General features: G+C 56.1%; 5 protein-coding genes across 5 annotated transcripts; 2 read left to right on the top strand and 3 right to left on the bottom strand.

Moving 5' to 3' along the window:
- Positions 1-6,798: 6,798 nt before the first annotated feature.
- Positions 6,799-7,183, bottom strand: CSUI_005127 (uncharacterized protein; the record flags this gene model as incomplete). Its single annotated transcript, XM_068065306.1, has 1 exon — positions 6,799-7,183. A coding segment is annotated over exon 1 (285 nt), but the record flags the coding sequence as incomplete, so codon positions are not given.
- Positions 7,184-7,871: 688 nt separating this feature from the next.
- CSUI_005126 (uncharacterized protein) lies at positions 7,872-13,083 on the bottom strand. Its single transcript, XM_068065305.1, has one exon. It carries the CDS (start codon positions 11,700-11,702, stop codon positions 8,415-8,417), a length of 3,288 nt encoding a protein of 1,095 aa, XP_067922717.1. The 5' UTR covers positions 11,703-13,083; the 3' UTR covers positions 7,872-8,414.
- A 727-nt stretch (positions 13,084-13,810) lies between these two features.
- CSUI_005125 (uncharacterized protein) lies at positions 13,811-14,474 on the top strand (the record flags this gene model as incomplete). The annotated part of the gene is made up of 3 exons (XM_068065304.1): positions 13,811-13,816; positions 13,838-14,077; positions 14,370-14,474. The coding sequence occupies 3 exons, from the start codon at positions 13,811-13,813 to the stop codon at positions 14,472-14,474; spliced, it is 351 nt and encodes a 116-aa protein (XP_067922716.1).
- A 211-nt stretch (positions 14,475-14,685) lies between these two features.
- Positions 14,686-16,851, bottom strand: CSUI_005124 (uncharacterized protein). The gene has a single exon (XM_068065303.1). It carries the CDS (start codon positions 15,430-15,432, stop codon positions 15,151-15,153), a length of 282 nt encoding a protein of 93 aa, XP_067922715.1. The 5' UTR covers positions 15,433-16,851; the 3' UTR covers positions 14,686-15,150.
- Positions 16,852-16,930: 79 nt separating this feature from the next.
- CSUI_005123 (uncharacterized protein) lies at positions 16,931-21,032 on the top strand. Its single transcript, XM_068065302.1, has 4 exons — positions 16,931-17,775; positions 18,721-18,777; positions 19,824-19,898; positions 20,561-21,032. Exons 1-4 carry the CDS (start codon positions 17,653-17,655, stop codon positions 20,642-20,644), a joined length of 339 nt encoding a protein of 112 aa, XP_067922714.1. The 5' UTR covers positions 16,931-17,652; the 3' UTR covers positions 20,645-21,032.
- The last annotated feature ends 386 nt before the right edge of the window (positions 21,033-21,418 follow it).

Below are 21,418 nucleotides of genomic sequence, written 5' to 3'. Positions count from 1 at the left end.
CGTTAGGGCCTCCCTGTGGGTGCAGGAGCTCGTAGCGAGGCTCCATGTTGCCGACGATTGCCTGTAGCAAGTGATTGGCAGGCATCGTTCGGTTGTACCCATCATTTTTGAAAAGGCGCTGCACTGTTCAGTGCTCTTAAGAAACGGAGTCTCAGTCGCTTCACCGGCGCCGTGGGCATCCTCTGTTGGTCTTGGAAGTTGAATTCTCAGTCTGTCGGCACAAGCGGATCCTTGTCGTCATCGGCTGCTCTCTCAGTGAAGCTGGTACGAGAGAGACGCTTGGCAGCTTTTCTTCGCATACAACCAAGCCATGCTACAAGACACAACACCAGTAGCAAGGGGGCTGTTACGCCGAGAGCGACTTGGGCCCATTTTTCTGCCATGTACTGACAGAACCTGCTCCACCACGACTTCCAGCCAGCTTTCACCTTCCAGTCCGTTAGTTCACTATCACACGGAGGCGGGCAGTTCTCTACTTCGAAGAAAGGCGGGCACGGTACCTCAGTGTCACCTGCCGCCTCGCGTACTCTGTGGTTAACTTTGAGTCGGCGACAGTTGCGGCACTCGGACCAACTTGAAGAAGCAACGACGCAGTCCTGCCGCCGCTGTCGGAAGTCTGGAACGCGCTTGTTGAAGTAATTGCACCGTGGCCCGTCTGAAAAGAAAAAAGACAGCACTCGTGAGATGCTAAGCCTCGTAGCAGTGCGCTGACAGTCCGGTCACGAAATCGGCGGAGATACCCCTTGCCCCGCGCTACAGCCGCAACTGAAGCCTCTTTCATCGGTGCTACCAGGAAGATGGACTTCACTAATTCCAGGCTGCGCAGCTCTATCGACCTCCTGGTCCGCAGTCGCTGGCGCAGTGCGCCGTACTCACCACTGCAAGCTTTTTTCTCAAAGACGGGGCACGGCTTTCCTCCATATAGAGCGTCCTGCGTCTTTTTCAGGAACCGAGTCGACCTGCACGTTGAGTCACAATACGACCACTCGCTCCACTCTCCTCGGCAATCCCAGACGTCTGGGGTTTTAAGCAGGAATTCCACATCCGGTGCGCAGCCCTGTTCTGGAGTGGTGAAGAAGCCGTCGGTTGAGCAGAGAGGAAGACCGCGCCCCAAAGCTTGAAATTCGACAACCTCGGGAAACGCACCTTGGGAGGCAGGCTCCGTTGCTTCGATCCTGATAAACTGAACTCGATAGAAGTGCATGTCCTGCCACTCCCAGTAGGTCCGGTTGCGGTGAGAGAGTTTAGGCAGGCTCGTGGGAAGACGGTAAATGACCCCCCTGTTCTGGTCCATCAAGCTCACTTGGAAGTGAGCGGGCGCCTCTTTACCCGCAGTAAAGAAGCCTCTCAGAGACCATATCTCTGCAGGCTTGTGCAGTACTATCTCAATGGCGGACGACGACATCCGGGAGCTCGTTGTAACGAGTTCATCGTTTGCTGCCTGTAGCGCCAGTGCTCCCGTAGTACCCGCTACAACTGAGAGAGGGATCGCCTCACAGTTTCCCTCAAAGCACCGTTCGGCGACATTGGCGCCGTCTGAGTAGGGGCACAAACTGTTGTCTTCAGCCCCCGCGGTCTTGTTAGCCTCATAAACCTGGACAGAATGGCAGGATTCGTTGCAGGCAGGAGTCGCAGGATCAAAGCTGCACAGCACACCGACACGCACGAGAAGCGTCTTTTGTGTGTACAAGCCCAGTCTACGAGTCTACCTCCCTCAGACTTCTCGGACGTTCCGACACATATTACTCCAGCAAGCTTCTTGCCGTGTCAGCGCTTGTATCGTGCACCGTAGTGCCTCACCCTATGGTAGCCAGTGGAAACAGCTGCCTCTACCTTCCGAAAAGGTATTTCTGTGGAAGGCATGGCCCAAGGCCTACCACTTGAGTATGCACTCGCAGCCCGGACGTGACTACGTGAATCAAACTGTCCCAGTTCATAACCTTATCAGCACTCGACACTAGCCGTGGTCCCGGGTGGGGTGGCCTGCTAAACCCCTTTGGGAAAAGCTGAGAGAAGCCGGAGTGAACGCTACGCACCCATGATACGTGCTTCGGTTCTTCGAAAAGCCGGTAGACGGGAGGTTACGGCACGGGCCGCGGCACCGACTGAAACTAATTCACTTGAGGAAGGGCACCTGTTGGATAGAGTAGGCTAGAATTGCAGTCGGGTTATTTTAGAATGTTCGCGGGGCGATTCTGCACAAGCGCCTCATCCTCCGTGCAAGCACTGGTGCCTGGCACCGGCACACCGACAGGTGTGACCTGTACGATAACAGGTGATGCCGCACTACGGGCAGAGACGGAGAGATGCTCACCGGCCCTGGCACACTTTCTGGAGTTCCTGGAACCCTGTTAGCTGCACAATTCTCAACTCTCGAGTGCTCGATGTAATCGGGACGAACGTATCCTGTGCCTCGTGGCCTAGCATTTCCTCATCCCACAGTGCGAACCATATGACTTGGCCGGGGTGCGAGCGCATCATCAGTTCTCCGGAAGAAGCTGGTAGCAGGCTTCCATCGAAGCTCCTCGGAACTCTGAGAAGGCTGCCCGGGACCACAGTGCCATTAGATAAGCACTCGAAAAAGACAGCAGCTCGTGTAAGGCTGTCTTGGTAAGCCACAAGAATGGTCTCTTCATCGGAGAAGGAGCCGTGAACATAACCCGTCCCCGCTGCGGAAATCCTGTCCGTGAGTGGTACCTTCGGGAACCGCGCTTGCAGTTGTTGGTTCCACTCGAGCAAAGCCAGCCTAGCCGTAGACGCTTCTGCTTTCCGAGAGATATGGGCACCATCTATGTCTTTCCACAAGAGCTTCCAGGCGCGAAAGTCGTCAGCCAAAAGGACCGGCGACGTGTGAGCTGCCCCAGAGATTTCGAGGAGAGACGTTCTGGCTTCGACCACCTTCTTGCCTTGTATGTAGACTCCTGCGTCGTCCGACCCAATCGTTTCACAGACGCCCATGAGTTCCTGAAACTTGGGATGTAACAAAACTGCGGCGTACCCGCAAGGCCTGCACAGAAAGCTTGGTCCCAGCGCTTCCCGAGGCCTCGAAAACGTTTTGTCGAGCTCAACGGCGAAGCAGCCTGGTGCACTACTGTCCAATCGTTCGTCGAAGTAGCGGCCCCGGACAGAAAACACGTATCGAAAACGCGTTTCCCCTTGGTCTGTGTTATCGGCGATCGTCGCCGGTCCCGCGGCGAGTGCGTTCAGACCGAAGCTGGGCTCTATCCTCGCACCGGTGAAGACCGTGGCGACGACCCTAAAGGCTCCCTCCTTTCCTTGTGCCCGTGTAACTGCGAACACTGTCCCGGTCCGAATTCCCTCGGGGTGTTCTTCGTCAAATTCCAGGTATGCCCCGTGCATGTCGTCGCGGCCGCAGTCCCATCCGCTCTGACTTACTAGCCAGTAAATAAATTTCCCCGGAGGCACCCTTCCCACATGCTGGGGGCCAGCACATATCCTATCTCCTTTATATGTCGCGAAACTTGACCTGCTCGAGAACCTAGCAAACCCCGATCTGACTCCGTTGGACTCCAGAGTGACCACGCAACCATCTTGAAGGCACTCACAGGTAGCGGCCGGCGATGAGCACTTGTGGGCCCAGACGGCAAAGACGGCACCTTCTAACTCGTTCTGACCATCCACTGGCTTGTCCACTGGCGTCCAGTACCCGACAGTTCTCGCTTCCGGAAGAAGTCCCCTGAAATCGAGGGTTGTTTCGCCTCCCACTTGCACACCTTCTGATGAGAACGAAAGAAGGCGACCCACGCAGCCGTAAAAAGATGGCGCGTCAGTGGGGGTTGCGTCTGCGCCCAAATCATTGAGCTGGTCCGTTTCAGGGCACGTGTTATAGAGAAGCTGAAAACTCCCGTCATCCCGTCTGTGCGTTAGGACAGGCTCAGTAGCAGGATAGCCGTCCGCCGTCTTCAGCTGCTCGTACAGGTTTTTGTGGAAAGGCCGCTTTCGTTTAGCGATGCTGACGGGCCAGTCCAAGGTGACAGTGGACGTTTCCAGCCGGAAAGTTGCTTCAGCTAGAGGTAATTTGAACGATGGCTGTTGTTCAATGGAAAACGCTGTCCATCGGAAGAAGCGGGCCCACCAGTCATTCACGAGGACTTGAAGCGAGATCAACAAGAGATGTCTTCTGATTGGGCAGCGGCTTCCCACACGCTGCTGGTACGAGACAACGGAGCGTGAAGGCGCTTGACTTGGCGAAAGGCTGGGCTGAACGTGGCAGCGCTGTGTGCTAGGCCTTCTTTGTGTGCCCGGCGTCATTGTCAGCAAAAGAACATTTCTACTCCGCTGGCACCGCTAGGACCTTCCGCGTGGCAGCAGCGTCGCCGCGTAGTGCGGGGGTCAGCGCCGCTTCGAAGTTCAGGCAGCCCAGTTTCGCCACCCTGATTCCCGCCGGTTTTCTGTCGCTGTTTGGGGGCCTCGTTTTTTCTTCGCCGAAGGGTCAGTGCCCGCCTTCTCGCTCTCTAGTAACTGATTCCCAAGGAGTGGCGGCCGTTGCTGGTCTCTGGTGTGTGCAGTTGCGGGCGATTCTTTGTTGAGAAATAATTGGCTGTCCTTCGGACATGGTATACCAGAGAACGCTTGGAACGAGCGACGCACCAGAGCAGCCCTCGCCACTACCAATTCCAGTAGCCCGGAAGCATGTTATGCAGATCTGTGCCGCGCACGTGCCGTCTTTTCCGGCTGATACTCTGACACCCTCATGGTAAACTGAGAAGTGCACTGACCTGTCATTGCCAGGGCAGACACCGACCACCGACGGACAGCTGCGGGTCTATTCTTCGGAGATAACGGGAGTCTTCTTCGTAGTGCCCAAAGCAGAGGTCTCTGGAGTGCTTTGGTGGAGGAGCTATTCTCTGGTGAAAAGAACCCGTCGCTGCGCGAGGTGCGCAATGTTTAGAACCCGGAGAGGCATAGCGGCAGCCGGGGTATTCTTACAGCAACTGAGTTCATGAGCGCAACAGTGTGGTTTAGTGCCCCGTTCTTGCCCTCCTTCTGGTCTTCAGTGTCCTGACGCGAAGCCGGTGTGCGTGAGGTATCGGCCTTCGGTCAGCCCCTTCCACTCGGTGCATGCAGATTTGGCCAAGAACAACTTTCACTGGATTGCGGTACACGTGAGAAGGGTTGCTGGCGGGCACCGAAGCGTAGCACCATAGAACGCAGCAGGGAGTCGTGCCAAGCGGGGCACACTGGCTCGCACGTACACACGATGAGGCACTGGCTGCTCCACTGTCCAATCCACATCTGTGCCATACTGGCATTGTTGCTGCTTACGTCCCGGCTCGCTGTGGCCAAGGAGCCTTGTCCGGGAACGACGATCTTTTCTGCGAAGCTGAGCCGGCGGCCTGGTCCCCGATCATGGCCTGGAAGCGAGCAGTAAGGCGAGGACCTGTCCACGGAAGATGTCGACGAATCGACAGTACCCGACCACCCGAGTCGCCTGCCGCTGTCTCTGTCACCGTTACCCGGCGACTCGAAGGCAACATCTGCCCTGTATTCCTTGTCGGTAGTCTCCCGAGAGGAAGGACTCTTCGTTAGCCGACCGGTCGCAGGGTGAAGCTACCTTGCAAAGCGGCCTAGCACATCATAGCCAAAGAGTAATAGGCAGCCCAGCAGCATTGCCACACGTCTCAGCTTCGAAGGCGGCTTGCAACACCTACTCGGAGCGTCCCCATTGCGAGAGTCAGCGCTAGCGTAGTCAGTTAGCCGAGCCCCCGCAAACAAATAAGTGTCGCGGAGGCGTCGACCGTGAGTTGGGACCGACAGGATTCAAGATGCTTTGTAGCAGGTTTCCAGTCTGCTTGGCAGTGGCGCCGGCTGTCCTGCATACTTGTTTCCGAATGACTGGGTGTCTTCGCTCTCAGTAAGAAGTGGCAACTGCTTGTCCTTACTCCCTACTTCGAGCTCACAGAGCCCCGGTGCGTGTCCTGCAACTGCATCGTGAAAGGCATGCGGGCGACAGAGGGGGGTCGGCTGGGCGGGCTAAATTCGAAGGCTCTTCCTGACAACGGACGTTCTGTCGCAGCCCTCTTTTCTACATGTTGCCCCTGACGTGGCCCGTCCCGGCAGCGACTTCTCTCCAAGCCGCCGTGATATGACACGTGTNNTACGCCAGCCGGCGCGCGCTGATAGTGGTGCTCCGGTCGTGGCGCAGCTTTGCCCTTAGTGAGGCCCCTGAAGGCTAGGGTCAGTCTGCCAGACACTCCTCTTACAGGCAATGTGAGCCTGACTTGGCACACCGAGTACACGTCCTTTTAGAACACTTGCTGAAGGCAACTCACCGGGAGATGTCTGGAGGTGTACAGGTAGAGGGTATTCAAACAGTTCCAAATGGCTTTCTTTGCGATATCCTGCTGAGCTGAGGGTACGTATCACTCCTGCTTCCCTACAGTCGTTTTTCGCTGTCTCGAGCGTGTGTTGACAACTGTTCTCTAGAAAGCAGACTGGTTGCGGCGCGCGCTTACAACTACCGAACGTAGGGTTACGCCGCTACCTTGTGTCGCGTGGCTGTCGTTTAGTTGGTGACCTCCAGGGTCCAACCGGCCTTCAGGCTTGCTCAGTATCCGGAGCAGCTGTGTCCGTCAAGCTCCGTTGTTTTGAACATCAATGAAATTGACACCAGCTCAGATCGTTTTTAAGGCTGGAAACGTACGTGACATTCGGGGGTATTCTTCTCGAGCTTGGGCTGGTATAACTTCTAAGGCAGTCAAGCCTCTCTAGCAAACGCCCAAGACAACGGGCTACGAAGGGAAAAGCCTGCGTGTGGTTTTCAGCACGAACTGGCAGGGACAGATGGCCTTCATTCGCTACGAGGATGATCGGCAAATTTCTCTCTTTTGTCCGCGTTGTGCAGGTGCCTCTTCCATGTTGAAAGCGCTGCCAGTTCATGGTGTTAGATCCTAAAGCAGGCGCTGCCGGGGGCAGCACTGTGCTCGTGACTAAGCACTGTTCACCAGGCCTGTTCGACGGTGGAGAGGCTCCCTGGCATTTGGGAGACAGCAACACCAGGAGCCGTTCCAAGACACGTGCCTGATTACTTTTTTTCGCCCACGCCGTCCTTTTCCGTCGCATCCGATTCGGTTGTCACGTGCCTTAGAAGATTGTTGCTGTTCCTGAAGCGGAGAAGCACAACGGACACGACCAACGAGCGGCTGCCAGTAGGTCTCACTCAAAAGTGGGCCCTTGCTGTTTCGCAGCCCTTCTTGGGACTGCAAGACCCTGTCTATAAGCCATCACTCCCAGACGCTGCGATGGACATGAGGAGTTTCGCTGCTACCGGCAAAACGTGCGCTAACGCATAAGGGGGCCACCCTGTTGCAGCAGACAAGGCTGCTACGGTCAGATTATCAAGCCCCCACCTGCGCCAGGGGGGACATTCAGTGGGTAAAACTGCGTCTGTGAAGCGTTCACTCACTAGCTCTCTAAAACCTGCTTGCCACGTTCGCGATATCGCAGCTGTCTGGGCGACCCCGACTATGGAGAAATCCTTTCGCTGCTTGTTACACAAAGCGGCTCGTTCAGCTGGCCCTCCGAGCGTGCAGCTGAAGTAGCTGCATAGCTGCACTGTATGGATGTCGCATTCGTCGGCGCTAACTGTCTGTTAGGTGTCACTGACTGGGGCAGCGGGATTACGGGCGTTGCCGGGCTGGACTGGGCCCTGTCGTACACGGCTCTGCTCACGTTCACCCACTTAAATGCTTTGCACTTCTCTACTACCCCTGTTGCTCAGTATTCTACTGGCAGAGAGTGACCGACACGGCTACGCCTCACCTGGCACCACATTATCCAAGCAACTGGGGCTGCTGGTCATGCTACAAGACAAAGACAGTCTATCTTCACGCTGAACCATCAGAGAACCGAGGAATGGACCACCATATCCTGAGCTTCAGGAGCTAGGCGGCTTCCGGTGCGGAAGCATTACTACCGTCGCTTCGGCCGACGGTCCGAACTTGCTCGACGTGGCGTGCGCTAGGCGGTCGTGTGACCTTGTCCCAGATTCACAGCAGCCCGTTCACAGGCTGATAGGGTTTCACTCGCCTCGGATTTGCAGTCGGTGCCCAGATGCCCGAAAGCAAAAGGTAGTAATTCGTTCTGACTGCACTGCAGCGAGTGGCAAAGTACGGACACAAAACGGACTAAACCTTAGACTGACACGCAGTACGCAGGTGCGCCCTTGGAGATTGGAACACCTCGGCTTGGCGCGTGTGCTTGGAGTCTTGCAGAGAAGAAGCATGTATGTAGTATCTTCCTGCTTGTTGAGAGCGTCATTACGCATTGTCACGGAGGAAGAGAAGCACCCCGGTAGCGTTTCGTAGCTCGATTGGCGCTCTGTCGCCACCACCCGCGCGAGCGACTTTCACTGATGTATCACGTGCGGATGAAAGATCTCGTTCTCGGAATGGCTAGCACCATGGCACCGGGTGGAACCAGATCGTGCCGCGGTTACCTTGGCGCAGTGCGAAGGTGCTTCCTGACCGGAAGCCCCGATCGTTCCACCCACAGTCCTGCACGGGCTGTCGCCACCCGTTCTTTGGGAACGGATCGGAATCTACCTTTGTCATAGCCTGATTCCGGTCGTCCGCACCTTCTGTAAACCGCGTGTGGCTTTCGAGAGATTCCTCGGTTGGAGCATGCGTTGAGGGGGTCAGGGGAAACCCGTAACCACGGTCGTGAACGGCAGTGCATCCCTCGAGCGTCCCCTGTTTTTCCCCCTGCCAGTACCCGGCCTCCCCTGCACTCTGATCAGTCCCCCGACAGGGGCTGTGGCAAACCCAGGGCCTGCTCCTCCCTCCGCAGTCGATGTTTTCATCGATTCTGCGGCGCTCCCTACAACAGACTGCGACCAAAGAGTCATCATCCACTGAGGCCAGCGACTTGCTGGAGTCCGGTACTTGCAGGCTCCATTTCCTTGAGGGAGTGAAGACTTCTTGCTCCTGAGCCGAGAGCTCCGGCGGGGACGGTCCACGCTCTCCCTCACCCTCGAAGAGCTGCTGATGTCCCGAAGGATGTCGCCCGGCTTGGCAGGGATGGCCAGAGTTTGAGACAGCGAGGTATCCTCCGCCACCAGGCTGCCTGTAGTAGGGCCCGTCACCTTGCTGAAGAAGCTCAAAACGGTAAACGAGGCGCCCCGCTCGTTGCCTTTCTCGCCATGGAGGTAAAAATAAGCTGTCGCAGTTTGTGAGGGTCTGGGCGGACTCGACAATGTCGTCGTAAATTTCTTGCTTTTCGTCACACGACGCTTCTCTGTTGGGGCTACCTGTTTTCCGTTTCTTTATATGACGTTCGATATCCTCCAAAGACGCCGCCCAAGGATCGTTGCCGACCCGGTCGTTCTCTTGTTCTGTTGCATCGTCGCCCTCTGACTCACTCTCCGTATCGTCACTTGGGACACCGAAGATGCCTACCAGGCCGTCGTTGTCATCACCTGGTAGGACCGACGGCTTCCCCCGTTGTCCCGTCAGTCCCTCCCCTCCCGTTGTACTCCTCGCTGCTGGCGTCTCGTGATTCTCGGAAAGCTGCTGTTGTCGCCGTTTAGCTCGTTGTCGGCGTTGCTGCTGCCTCGTCTTTCGTCGCCGTTGTCTCTCGCCTTTTTGCTTTGTTTCTGTCCTGCCAAATTCATGAACGGCTCGTCTCGGCGACAAGCCGGCAGAATCTGGCTGTGCCAACAAATGTACAGACGGGCAAAAAGATTCTGCGCTAGAACACTGTGACTGCCTGTGGTGTCTACAGGTTACGCCTGATCGGTGGTCTGTGTTGTCACAGCTTCGGAGACTAGGTGGGGGCGGCCACTCGTGAGACGAAGAAGAACTTGCATGCAACTGCTGCACGCTTTCAGTGACCACAGGAGTCATAGGCGATGGTGGCAGCCGGGAAAGGGCGGCGGAGCAAGGGGACGGTGTCAGTTGCTGTCCCTTTGTAGTGGCACGGAGCGGCGCCGGCGGTCCTGCTGGTTGGCCACGGTATTCGCTCTCGTCTCCGTGAGCGCGCTGGGACGGAGCGACCTGCCGGCTTCTGACTTGAGAGCGCTTGAAGGCGCAGCCAGGCGGTATTCTGGAGGGGGACACAGAATGCGACCTCGTAGCTGCAGCAGGAGCTGAAAGAATAATAGGCACACGCAGTCGCCGGGGGGGAGATGGAGAGCACCCTGACGGCCTGGGAGCGGCGCGGCCAGCCGTAGACAGATTGGTGAGCTGCCGTGGACATGTCATACTTCGGCCACTGTGTGGTACTGGACTCAAGGAACTAGAGCTCTCGCTCAGTCGCCGAACAGCACCTGGTCCCGTGGACTTTCGCGGCGGTGAATGACATCGCATCTCGTCTGGACAATCTCGTCCTGAATAAGTGACCGGCGGGGATGACTGAGCCGGCGTTCGCCAGCCCCTGGAGGTGGCAGAACCGGTCGCGTCCACTTGGTGTCTTGGGGGATGCCATGCAAGTGAGCTTAGCAGGATCTCAGCCTCACGCGAGCAACTCGGACTCGGGGACGGGGTACTGTGGCGTCGAGCACTTGGGTTGCGCGACCGACAGTTTTTCAGTTTTTGTGTGGGCGATCGGAGAGCCGTCCGGGCCCGGGCTTCCGAGCGAGATCTCCAGGATGGCGATCCGTGTTCTCGATCCTTTCTGTGGCACCTAGGGTGATCCAGCATCTCGTCACTACTACGGAGGGCAGATCTCTCGTGCGGCGACGCCGGCCGCAGTGTCACGCGGGGTTTCTTCCACTCAGTCAATGACTCTGGAGCGCACTTACCTCCCGGTACAACTTGAGCCTCTGGGGATGCTCGCGGGTTGTTCTCACAGGGTAAGATTTGGGTCCTGAGATGCCCATCTGACCCAAGTTGGTTCAGACCCTCGGAAGAGGGAGGGGACATTCCCTCACGCGTAGGGACTGCCCGGTCACGGTCTTCACTGTGGTGTCCCACTCTAGACCAGGTTTTGCATTCCCGGCTAGTGCGAGGATGTAGTACAACGATAGTTGAGCCAGGCCTTCTGCTTTCATTCTCTCCCTCTTGCCGTGCAGACCCTCTTGGCTTATTTCTTTCGTCTGTGGTGAGAGGCACCGTCTGAAAACCATTCATATTATTGTTGGATAGATCCAACAGCTCCGTCTGGTAAGCGGTTGCCTGCCTGGTGGCTTTTCCAAAAGCCGAGTGAGTGTGTAGGCGGTCATGGTGTGAAGACAGCGGCGGCGCCAGGACAGGAAGAGTTCCTTGCGTCGGGCCAGCAGCCTGGTTCCCAGATACCGGCTGCTGGCTCGGCTGGAAGACTGGAGGTTGCGGCTTCTGGCTAAAACACCGCCCGTCCGGACCGCTCACGATTGGTGGTCGTGAGCACGTCTCCAAGAAAAAGTCTGGCCGTGGTGGTGGCGGTGGTGGACCAACTGCGATCCCGCTGGACAAGGCAGGTGCAGGCAGGGGAAGTAATCCGGGACCTGACCTTGGCGGTACGGAATCCGGTGGTGGAGGCTGAGGACGAGTAAGACGGCATACTGGGTGACGGAATGATGCTTGGTGCCCGCCGACGGGCGGTGGGGGCTGGACGGGTGCCTGGGCGGAACCTCCTCGTGGAAAAGCAAGAAGGGGAGGCTTTGGCGCAAAGGCGCATGGCGGTCCTGTCTTTCCAGGAGGACCCGGGGGCAATACCCTTGGAGGTGCGGGAGGTGGAGGGGGTGCGAGGCCGTAACGAGCCGACATGGAGAGCAAGCTGGGGGCATTAACGGACCTCACCGGCGCGACGACGTCTCGGAGTGATGCCCTTCAGATGGGGAAGGAGCCGCTTCGCTGCGTGCAAATGACCAATTCGGAATCTGGCCCGCCTCGGGACGGCTAGCCTTGCAACGGCCTCGTTAGCCAATCAGTCTGGACTAAGGCTAAAAGGCCGTCAGTGGACTCAAAAAACAACGTCTGATCTATGAGAACTCATGCAGAGTAAACAGTTCTCGTCAAGTGGCCGGATGCGTGTGAGTCTGGGGCACCTGCAGCTCTGCGTGCGGCGGGAGCTTTCACTTTCCTGATGAGAGGCCCAAAGAAGCGTGAATACTGCGGCAGGCATAGCGCTCCGGGGTCTTCGCATCCACGCAGTTGTTCAGAAGAAAAAGGCGAACTGGACACCATGAGCGCCTTCAGGATCTCCGTACTCTCTCGTGGCAACGGCTAGCAACGGATACTAGGAAGGGTCTGGAGCCGCAGACTGAGACCTTGCAAAGCAAAATCACCTTCCTCACTCTGAGACAATTCCACCGCACCTGACAGAAACTGGGAATGGACGCAGGTTGTTTGCGCGGGCTCAGAAAATTGACTCCAAAGCAATGTGAGGTCTAGACAAACTTCAAGCTGGGTCTAAAATGTGTCAACAGATTGCCATGTACGCCAAGAGCCCAAGAAAAACTTCGGGAAAGAACTGACAAGGCACTTGACAAGTGTCGGGAAGGTTGCCTCAAATGAGTTCTTAGGCATTTCCAGCGTCCTAAACGCGGAACCGGAGTGTGCACCAATAATGACAAGCAGGAACCAGCAGAATTACAGGTTCAAACAGCGCCCAAGTCACAGTGTCCGTGGGGCCGGAGGGGAGCATAAGGACATACTCCGTCTTGGCGGCGGCACAGGTCTCGACCTTAAGCGCGCGAGGAGAAAGCGCAAGTTGCGGCGGCGTGCATGTTGGTGCAAGCCGATCCTTTTTGAGAATACGTTCTAGAACTGGTCAATTCGAATCGCGAGTCTTCTGTGTTCTGTTGTCAGACGCCGACCCCCAAGGTGGCGACAGAACGCTAGACGGCAAATGCAGATGGGCAACTGCCCGTGCAAGGGGCTCCGGACTGAAAATCCTTCCCAGGTCGTCTGCACACCGGTGCAAGTATCAGAAAGCGCGTCGAAACCACTTCCGTCTCACGATATCACTCTTCATTCTGTGCCCGGCTTTTCAAAGCGGAAGTGTTCTGCATCCGGAAGGTCCTGCTTGTAGCTTGTAAAAATCACGAGACTGATAAAGGTGAACTCCGCATGGGCTCGCAAGCATGCCAGGCTGCTTTTCGTTTACTCAAAGGACTTGTCCGGTTCGAGGGAGGCGGAGAGCACCTTAACTGCAGAGAGCATATGGTACGAATGCACGAGACAGCCAGGTCTTTCTGTAGTTGCTTGTCGATCGCCTTTTGGCGGGTGAGGCCCGATGCCGTGACTAGAAGCATTTCTCTTTTTTCTTGCGAAAGCGGACTAATGCGGAGAACTGACAGGGTCTCTGGTTACCTGATTTATGCGAGCTCGGGTTCAGCAAAGGCAAAGGTTGCCCCGTGCACACGCAAGGCTGACGCACAATGCACACTCTCGGGGACGCCAAGCCGGCAATCGCAGTCACCACCCCTACGGCCAAACCAGTCCATATTAAGGCCTTAAGAGCCCCGCAAAATGAGTCACAAAGTAGACAGCGTGGAACCTAAAGTGTCAGGCTTCCCTTCAGGATAAGTGCGAAGAGAGAGATCAACTGGGCCTTGCTTGAGGGACGTCGCAGCACGGGAAGATACGAACGGGCCTTCGCGCAGCCACACCGGGGAAAACACGTCGATTCGGAGAATCCTGTCTCCATCACAGAGCCAAAACCTCGCTGGCCTGGATGGCGGTTTCTGCGGATGGACCCCGACAGTTGCCGTACCCATGGAAGACGGCAGGTCGCTGGGCAACTCAATGAGGCTTCGTGAACTGCATCTCGCCCGGACACTGCGGTTCTTCTGGAAGGGATGAATCCTTGCAACAATACCGCTAGGGCACCAGCATTATTCGGCCTAACTTTCAGGAAAGGAAGTCCAGTTATGTTAGTAAAGACGTTCCCGTTGTAGGCACGTCTTAGGCTCGGCCGCGCGGGTGTCCACACCGACAGTGTGAAGAGTAGACTCCAGGAAAACATTCACCGGAACCACCGCATCAGCGAAGCTGACACCAGCTCTACTTCTCAGTCGGATTCAGTGGAGCGCGGGACTATTTTCTTCCTGCTCCGCTTCAATCATGAGCTGCAACGGGAACAAAGATTGATGCGCACGCTCCCAGGTTCGAGTGTCTCCACGACCTCCGTAGCTCAGGTACGTTGCTTGCCCCGGTGTTACTGACTCGCGCACAGTAGAAGCATCAGGTGGTAGTCAAAAGAGATCTCTGGTGCCGTGTGTATTAGCGATATGTTCTTCATGATTGGTATACCTCCTAGAGCTACCGTCTCTCCCAACAACGTTTCTCAAGATGGGATCACAGGCATCCACACAGCTCATTGTGCTGTCGGTCGTGCGCGTCTTTACTATCCCTGCCAAGGACTGGCTCCGGATATCCCGGGTTCGCATCGCACAATCGCATAGCGCTTTTTGAACTGGGCTGTTACAGTCAGGACCGACTGAGGAACCAGTGTTGCCCGAGGACGCACCGGCCCCCACGCAGGTTCGTGAGTGGGACCGGTGTTCAGCGTTGCCGGTGGCAGCTGCTGAGTGACTCATGGCCCAGGCAACAGTGCCGAAATCGGCGCACACTCGCTCTGAACAAGCGCGGGCAGCGTGCGAACAGGCCGGCGTCAACATCCCCCGCAGTTCGCGGGACTCTGTACGCCGTCAAGCGTACAAGATTGACAAAGGGAAGGCTAACCGCCTTCAGCAGTTTCTTGCCGTACATTCCCGGGCCTAAGTCAAGATCTTCGACCGCCTCTAGTGGATAGACTCGCTCGGCACCGCCGATTGTAGATAAAGCTGCAACACAGTTCGTGCGGCGTCAAGGAGAGTAGCAGAAGGTCAGAGAAGAATCCTAGCCAGACGACGTGTGCCAACAGGAAGGCGATTGGCGCCACCGGTCTCACACTGTTAGTGGACATCTCTGGCATTCTGCCCTTCCGAGACGAGGCTCCGGCCTAGGGAAACTGAATGCCATGGTGCTCACGAGACGGGAACCGCGGCCCCCATTAAATAGTGCGGTCCTGTTCTCTATCTCCACGTGGGAGGGCCCCCGGAGCTCACCTCTCTTCTCCCCGGCCCGGACTAACCCTATCTTTTACAGACCTTGTGTGTAGTTAGGCTGCTGTGGCCCTCTTCGCGATCTTCGAGAAGGGTCCTCTTTTCAAGGTTCGACTTGAATCTGCCCTCCCTCCTCTGTATGTTCGGACCTCCGACACCTCCTACTACACAATCACCTCCGTGCAACGGTTGCTGCCGCCTAGAAGCTCGCTGTCAATCCGGAGGATGTCGAGTCTCGAGTTCACTGGTACTACGAAAAATAAAAGCCAACAAAACGGGCCGCTGCTGCACTTCTTCCAGTCTTTGGAATCAAGGGGGCCTCGCAAATTCCCGTTGCAGAGGGCGCACTCAGGTCGAAGCCACGAGGTTCGTCCGCTGCGGCCACTCCGTTTGTCCGACCTGCAAATTCCCACGCCTACCAACCGCGATGACCGCCAACGTACCATCTCTGATTTCTGTGCGCGACTTGATGTGTTTGTCTTCTGGATTGGGACAGCAGCCTGCACTGATGAGATTTCCGGACCAGAGGAAGTTGTACGTCGACAGACAGCCCTTGCTGGAGCGAAACCATGGTGCACATCAAGTTCCCTGTCTTCGAGCGCTTACAGCTGAATGTCAAGGGGATTCCCGCAGTATCACTGTGGAAACCTGTATGTTTCCGTGGCCTAACAGATGCACAGGCCTACAACTGCTATATATCCTAGGCTCTTCAGCTCGCGCATACCATTAATGCAGCATGTGACATGCACGTCGTTACACACAAAGTCCGTTCTACCGTCGAGAACTGAGTCGTTCTCTGCTAGGGTCGACGTACAAATCAAAAACTTCACTGTCGAACCTGGGTTTCTCTCGCCTGCTAGTGGCTCTCAACCATAAACCCTAACCCCTAAACCCGACCCCGGTACGTGGTGCCTCGATCCCCGCCACCGCGCCTGCCCGGCCTCCTCGCGAAGGAAGTTTGGGGAGTGGTCCCCCAAACTTCTCCGGTCTTGGCGTCCGTGGTGTCGGACCCAACAGGGGAGCACTGAGAAGTGGCCGGCCAAACGTCCCCCGGTTTTGGCGCCCGCGGTGCTCAGTCCAACACGCACGCAAGCCGCGGTGAACAACACAATTGTTCTGAGTGAGGCAGACTGCCCTCCTGCGCCTTTCGGCAATGCCAAATTGAAAGACCCTTCACCAATGAATGTCATTGCCTCGACAGCACTTCCGCCTGGTTACCATCTCAGACTCGCTGTGAAGTTGCCTGCGGCGCCACCAACTGCCATGCCAAGCAAAGGAATCCGCGAGCCCGACTTACTAAATCCCGTCAGAGTGGGTCAGCACCCTGAACGCGAAGGTGGGCAGTCGGGCTGGCGCTTTGCTGGCTCCACGGCGATCCAGCGTCAAGCAACCTAACCGTTGTTGGAGCAGATCTTCCGGTTTCGTGTGTCATTAAGCGTAAGTCACTGTGGAAGACACTACTGCGGGGGATGTACCGTTACTCCGCAGTTTCGAAGTACCTGCGATTCAACGGAGATAGTCAAGCTTCTGCAGTAACACTCCAACTGATGGTCTCCGCGGCCGCGGAACACGCTGCCTCTGCGTGAAATGCGAAACTATTCCGAGCTCCAGAATGTAACACCCCCCAGAAAAGCTTATCCGGGCGACGCGTGCTGACAGGAATGGAACCTAGGCACGCAGGGGCCGGAGGGCCGGACCTGACATGACTCATTCAACGCTGACAAACTCAAGCGCTGACGGAGCGGGTAGATGTGAAGGCTGCCGCGCCCCTCCATCATGTGCTGAACAGCACAAGAGTCCAGGAGTCACTGATACGAACTCGAGGACCAGTGTATCAGTCATTACTTGGCGCCTCGCTCTCGAAGTTTAGGCTGTTCTGAATGCCTCTGCGCTCTCGAGCATGCAGCTGCATGCCTTTTCCTAGTCCGAGCCAGTCCCAGTGACCACCGCTCTCAGGCACTCATTTGCAGTCTTTTCTGTCAGCTTGTGCCTTTACGTCTACTCCACCTAATATGTAGACTCACTTTCTCGGAGCACGTGAGGTCAGCGAAGTTCTCCTGCACAGCTGGGAGGTTTGCTTTTGTCGAATGCAGCAGTCTCTGAGCAGGACCAGTTCTTTCGGCGGTGTGAGTAGCTGCAGCCCATCTCGGCGGTGAAGCATTTCCGACTGGAGTTGTCTACGCATACGGAGTGGCTTTTGTGCGGCGGCGTGGGCTGCGTCAGCCCAGCTGAGAAAAAGTGAAGCCTTCACTGTGTTACGACAGGCGGAGATAATTCTGCGTTGAGTTTGGAGTCCGGCCTTCGCAGGGGCGAGATCAACTTCCGTCACATATCTCCGAGTTGGCGGCGCGCGGTCAGCGTTGGTGAATCGCCTTCTGTGCTCCGTCTGTGTCGCAGTAAAGGAGCGGCATCACATGGATGCCCGGGCTTGCCATTGGCGATGAATGACGTCAAGCTACTGTCATCGGGCGGTTTGCATGCCCATCAGGGTTTCAGGACGCAACGTTCCTTCCTGATTTTCACCAGTTGCGGGGTGTCTTGTTTGGGTTGCTCGTTACCGCTGCATCCGCGGGCTCAGTTGTCGAGGATACTCACGGGCTTCAGCTGCGTTGCTACGGGTGTGTCAGACATATTGACCGCTTGGCTTCTGCGAATCAAGCGGCTCAATGATGAGGAAGAAAGAGGGCCATGAGCGGCGGCGGGTCGAGCAGTACGCTGCGGAGGCGATGGAAGAGGAAAATGATGCCTGCATTGTTGATCTCGAGGCGAAAGTCCAGAGCTTGAAACACGTGGGTACCGACGGTTCAACAGGAAGCGCTTTGTCCATTCTTGTCAGTGCACTCAGACGTGTTCGTCGCGCTTTCGAAGAGAAGTTCTTCGGGTGACTGTGTTGGAGTATTTCCGTTTCCCGAGGAAGTGTCTTCGAATTACACGAGCTGGTGGACCATGTCCCTACTATAGCACAGATAGCAGGGCTGAGGAGCTGTGTTTCCGGCATTATGCGGATCACTCTTTTCCCAGCTTTATGAGGTCCATACTTCATGTTTCGTTGGCTCTCATACGTGTGGTTACACCTCTTGTACCTTGGGCTACCGTCAATTTGTTGTTAGGGGGTCCGGCACAACTGAAACTGCGCGGTGTTTTCTTCCAGTACCCCGCTGGAGAGGCAGTAATGTCTCGGCGTCACACAGGCGCACGTACGTATGTGGGGACAGCGGTGCTAAAGGGCTGCAGTGATGAACTGTTTTCTTTCTTGTGCCGCGATGTGCACCTTTTCTGCCGTGTGCAACCCCATGCGCCAAAACAGGCATACCAGGTGTGCGAGAAGCAGGTCCTGGCGGCTACAACACGTTGGTATCTAGTGTTTCAATTGCTACGCTAGGGGGCAGCACCCTAGAACCACGACTCAGGCGGCGGCTTTGGCCCGCTGAAGAGTCTTGGAGAAGGGACTGTAACGTGCATCTTTTCCGCTGTGAGTGGGTGGCTGCGTTGAGCTTTTGAGTGGATGAGGAAAATCTCGATTGCCTGTGAAATGGCACAGTTCAGGCCGCGTGCAGTTTTGACTTGGGGTCTTTGAGGCCTCGGTCACGAGTGCCGTGCCCTAGCATGTCTTGTTCCGAAGACAGTGTATACATCCTTATGTGCGGTGGAGCATTTTTTGCCTGCAAGTTTCCGAGGTGGGGCGTTGCCTTGAGCACTTCTCCCTGTTTCCGATGGTGTTCGTTTGCCTACAGCTTAGCCTGGCGATGCGAGATGAAGTGCAGGAATCAAACAGCCTTCTTGAGGGAATGGTAAGGGGCTATGCGGGCCTTCCGGGCAGCGCGGAACGGTTCTCCCGCACTGTTCGGTGATGCTATGCATGGTTTTTATAGCGGTGTGTATATGCGTGCTTGTCGTGGCTTGCTAGCTAGAGTGCGTTCTTGCTTTCTTGCGTGTACCCTCTTCCATAGTTGTCAAGCAGACACACGTCGTTGGAGACGTGGACTTACCTATAAGCTGTCTTTCCTTCAGAGTATTGATCGAGAGCAGTGAGTGGCGGGGAAGCAAAGGTCCTTCACAAAGGAGATATCGAAAGCCACAGCCTTTAGCGTCACCTGCGCAGCGTTCAGACTTGCATTGGGTGACTGAAGTGACCATGTTTGCACGAGTCCTTCCAAGGCTGTCTGTTTACGGTTGTAGCCGTTTTGTGGCCTGTGTTGTCAAGTAGATTTCAGCATTTGGGTTTCGTGGGAGTCTCTGGGTCGTACCTGCTGCACGCTCCAGCACTGAAGGTGTAGAACGTTGCACTGGACCGGGCTGTACCGGGTAGCACATGGCAGGTGGAGGTCTGGTAAATCTTCTTGTCGGAGGGCTGACGCCAGCAAAGCACCCCCTGTCTGCCAGCGGAGACGAGGAAACCTGGCCAACTTGATGCTCTTGATGGCATGGACCGAGGGTGAATGTGTACAGCCAGTGCACGTATGGCAAAGTTTTTTTCCGAGTATCGTGCTTTGTGACGGTGCAGCCCAGTGTCCCAGCAATACTTCGTGCCGCAGAGGGATGATGAGTAAGCTTGGTCGGCTTGCAGGCCGGCCTGCAAGATGCGAGAAAGTAGCAGGAGCCAAGGAGTGGATCTTGTTTCTCACCGTCCTCGGCGTTAATAACAGGCGGTTCTACCCAAGTCGGTTGGGGTGGTCAGTTGCTGAGCTGGCGATCCGGTGTGTTGCTGCATAAAATCCCCCCGTGACGCCTGTGTCCTGCACGCTTCGCCTGGGTAGCACACACCGTCCCTGTTTCCTCAGTCAACCATTCATACACGGTTACAACCGCTTCTTGGCATTCCGGTCTGTGCTCGCAGGCTGGCGGGTTGGATGGTGTCCGCACCTCCATCCGGACATCGATCAAGAGAATGGAGAATTTGTGGCATCAGGGGGTAAGGTGTCTGCATGGTCGCGGGCCGTGGCGCTTTGCTGGTTCCAGTCTGCACTCCTCCAACCAGAAAGGCATTTTGTTGATATGAGTCCGACACGGTTTTCCTTATAAGTATCGCAGACACTGCTGGCACGCTGATAGAAAGACCAGCTTTCACCTAGCTTGTTTGTGGCAGACTCGGTAGATGACCTCAGGGTGCATTGTGCAGAGAAGCGCTCCCTAGGGCTTCTCTGTTCGCTCGGCAACAGCTCAGATGAGGTAAGGCGGGAATCGGAGGCATAACGAACTGATTCTTCGGGAGACGAAAAGGTAGCGCGGCTCTCGTTAACACTCCCGCAAATGCTCCTGCCTCCTGTTTACATGGTACGATTGTTCCTGTGCTATGAAGCCGGAGGAAAGCGGCGGCTGAGCGAGTATTGTTTCCTTGTGGATACGATAGTAGAGAAGAGTTGAGGCACGGTGTGGGGTCTTAAAGTTTTTTCCCCGGTCTCTTAGTATGGTATGAGCGACCAACGAGGGAAGGGTTTGAGTTGGTCTGTGAGCAGGAGGGGGCAGGCACGCAGGGCAAGCCTTAAGGACTGATCTACGTGACAGTAACGGTCTGATAGAGGCTCCGCTTGTTCTCATACGGAAATGAAGTGCGTTGAGCTGTGTTTGTTTCAGGGAGGATGGAGCACCTGCTACCTGGCTTTGTTCGTTATTTTCATTTTCGTGCTATTTTACTTTTTATATGGCAAATCTTCATGACCGGAGTGGACAGCAGGACGGCACACGTTTGCTGTAAGTTGCAGCTTCAGGCAGTCGGGATATGTGTTGTAGCCTCCCCTCTGGCGTCGACATCAAGACGCGGCAGCGATCCATTGTACCTCTTCCAGGTAGGGCGGGGAACTGGCCTACAGCTGTCCCAAGCAGTTCCAAGTTTGGAGACCCAGGGACAGGGCTGGGAAAGAAATGCCCACGCAACTCAGCAGTAGCCAAGAGGAAAATGAAAAAATCAAACAGAGGGGTCTCTGGGGGGTTTTGCGATGTTGGCGGATTAACGAATGTCCTTGTGAGTGTTTCATTCGAGCAAAGTAACACTGACAAGAATGTTACCACTTCCCCAGAGCGGTGGACTCAGCCGACTAGACCGAGTTGCGGCACCGCCTGTGGCGTACAGTAGAGATGGCATATTCCGTCACTGGGTTGAAGACATGGTTTTCGTTACAGGGATCCGTACACTGCTCTGCACGGAATCATCCCCAGAAACAACAATGCACTTCCACTTCTCGCTGTAGGCTCGAGTAATCCTGACTGGCTTTCTCCACTGCTCTTCTGCTCCCCGAGTCCTCCAAGATGAGGCGTCCTCTGCTGGGTGTCTGACTGTTTTTGTAGAACAGTTGGGGACACCAGATTTCTTTTGCCCCCCTGATGACTGAACAAACCCGTTACCGGGGAAAGGCCGTTCGGCGTTTCTAGTGTGCCTGGCAGTTTCTAGAGTAGGCCTCTCTGAGACACGGCCATGGGCTTTTGACACGGGAG

The sequence above is a fragment of the Cystoisospora suis genome (genome assembly GCF_002600585.1).
Source record: "Cystoisospora suis strain Wien I chromosome Unknown contig_2469, whole genome shotgun sequence".
Taxonomy (NCBI): domain Eukaryota; phylum Apicomplexa; class Conoidasida; order Eucoccidiorida; family Sarcocystidae; genus Cystoisospora; species Cystoisospora suis.
The sequence above is the reverse complement of the archived record's forward strand: the minus strand, read 5'-3'. Positions and strand labels throughout refer to the sequence as shown.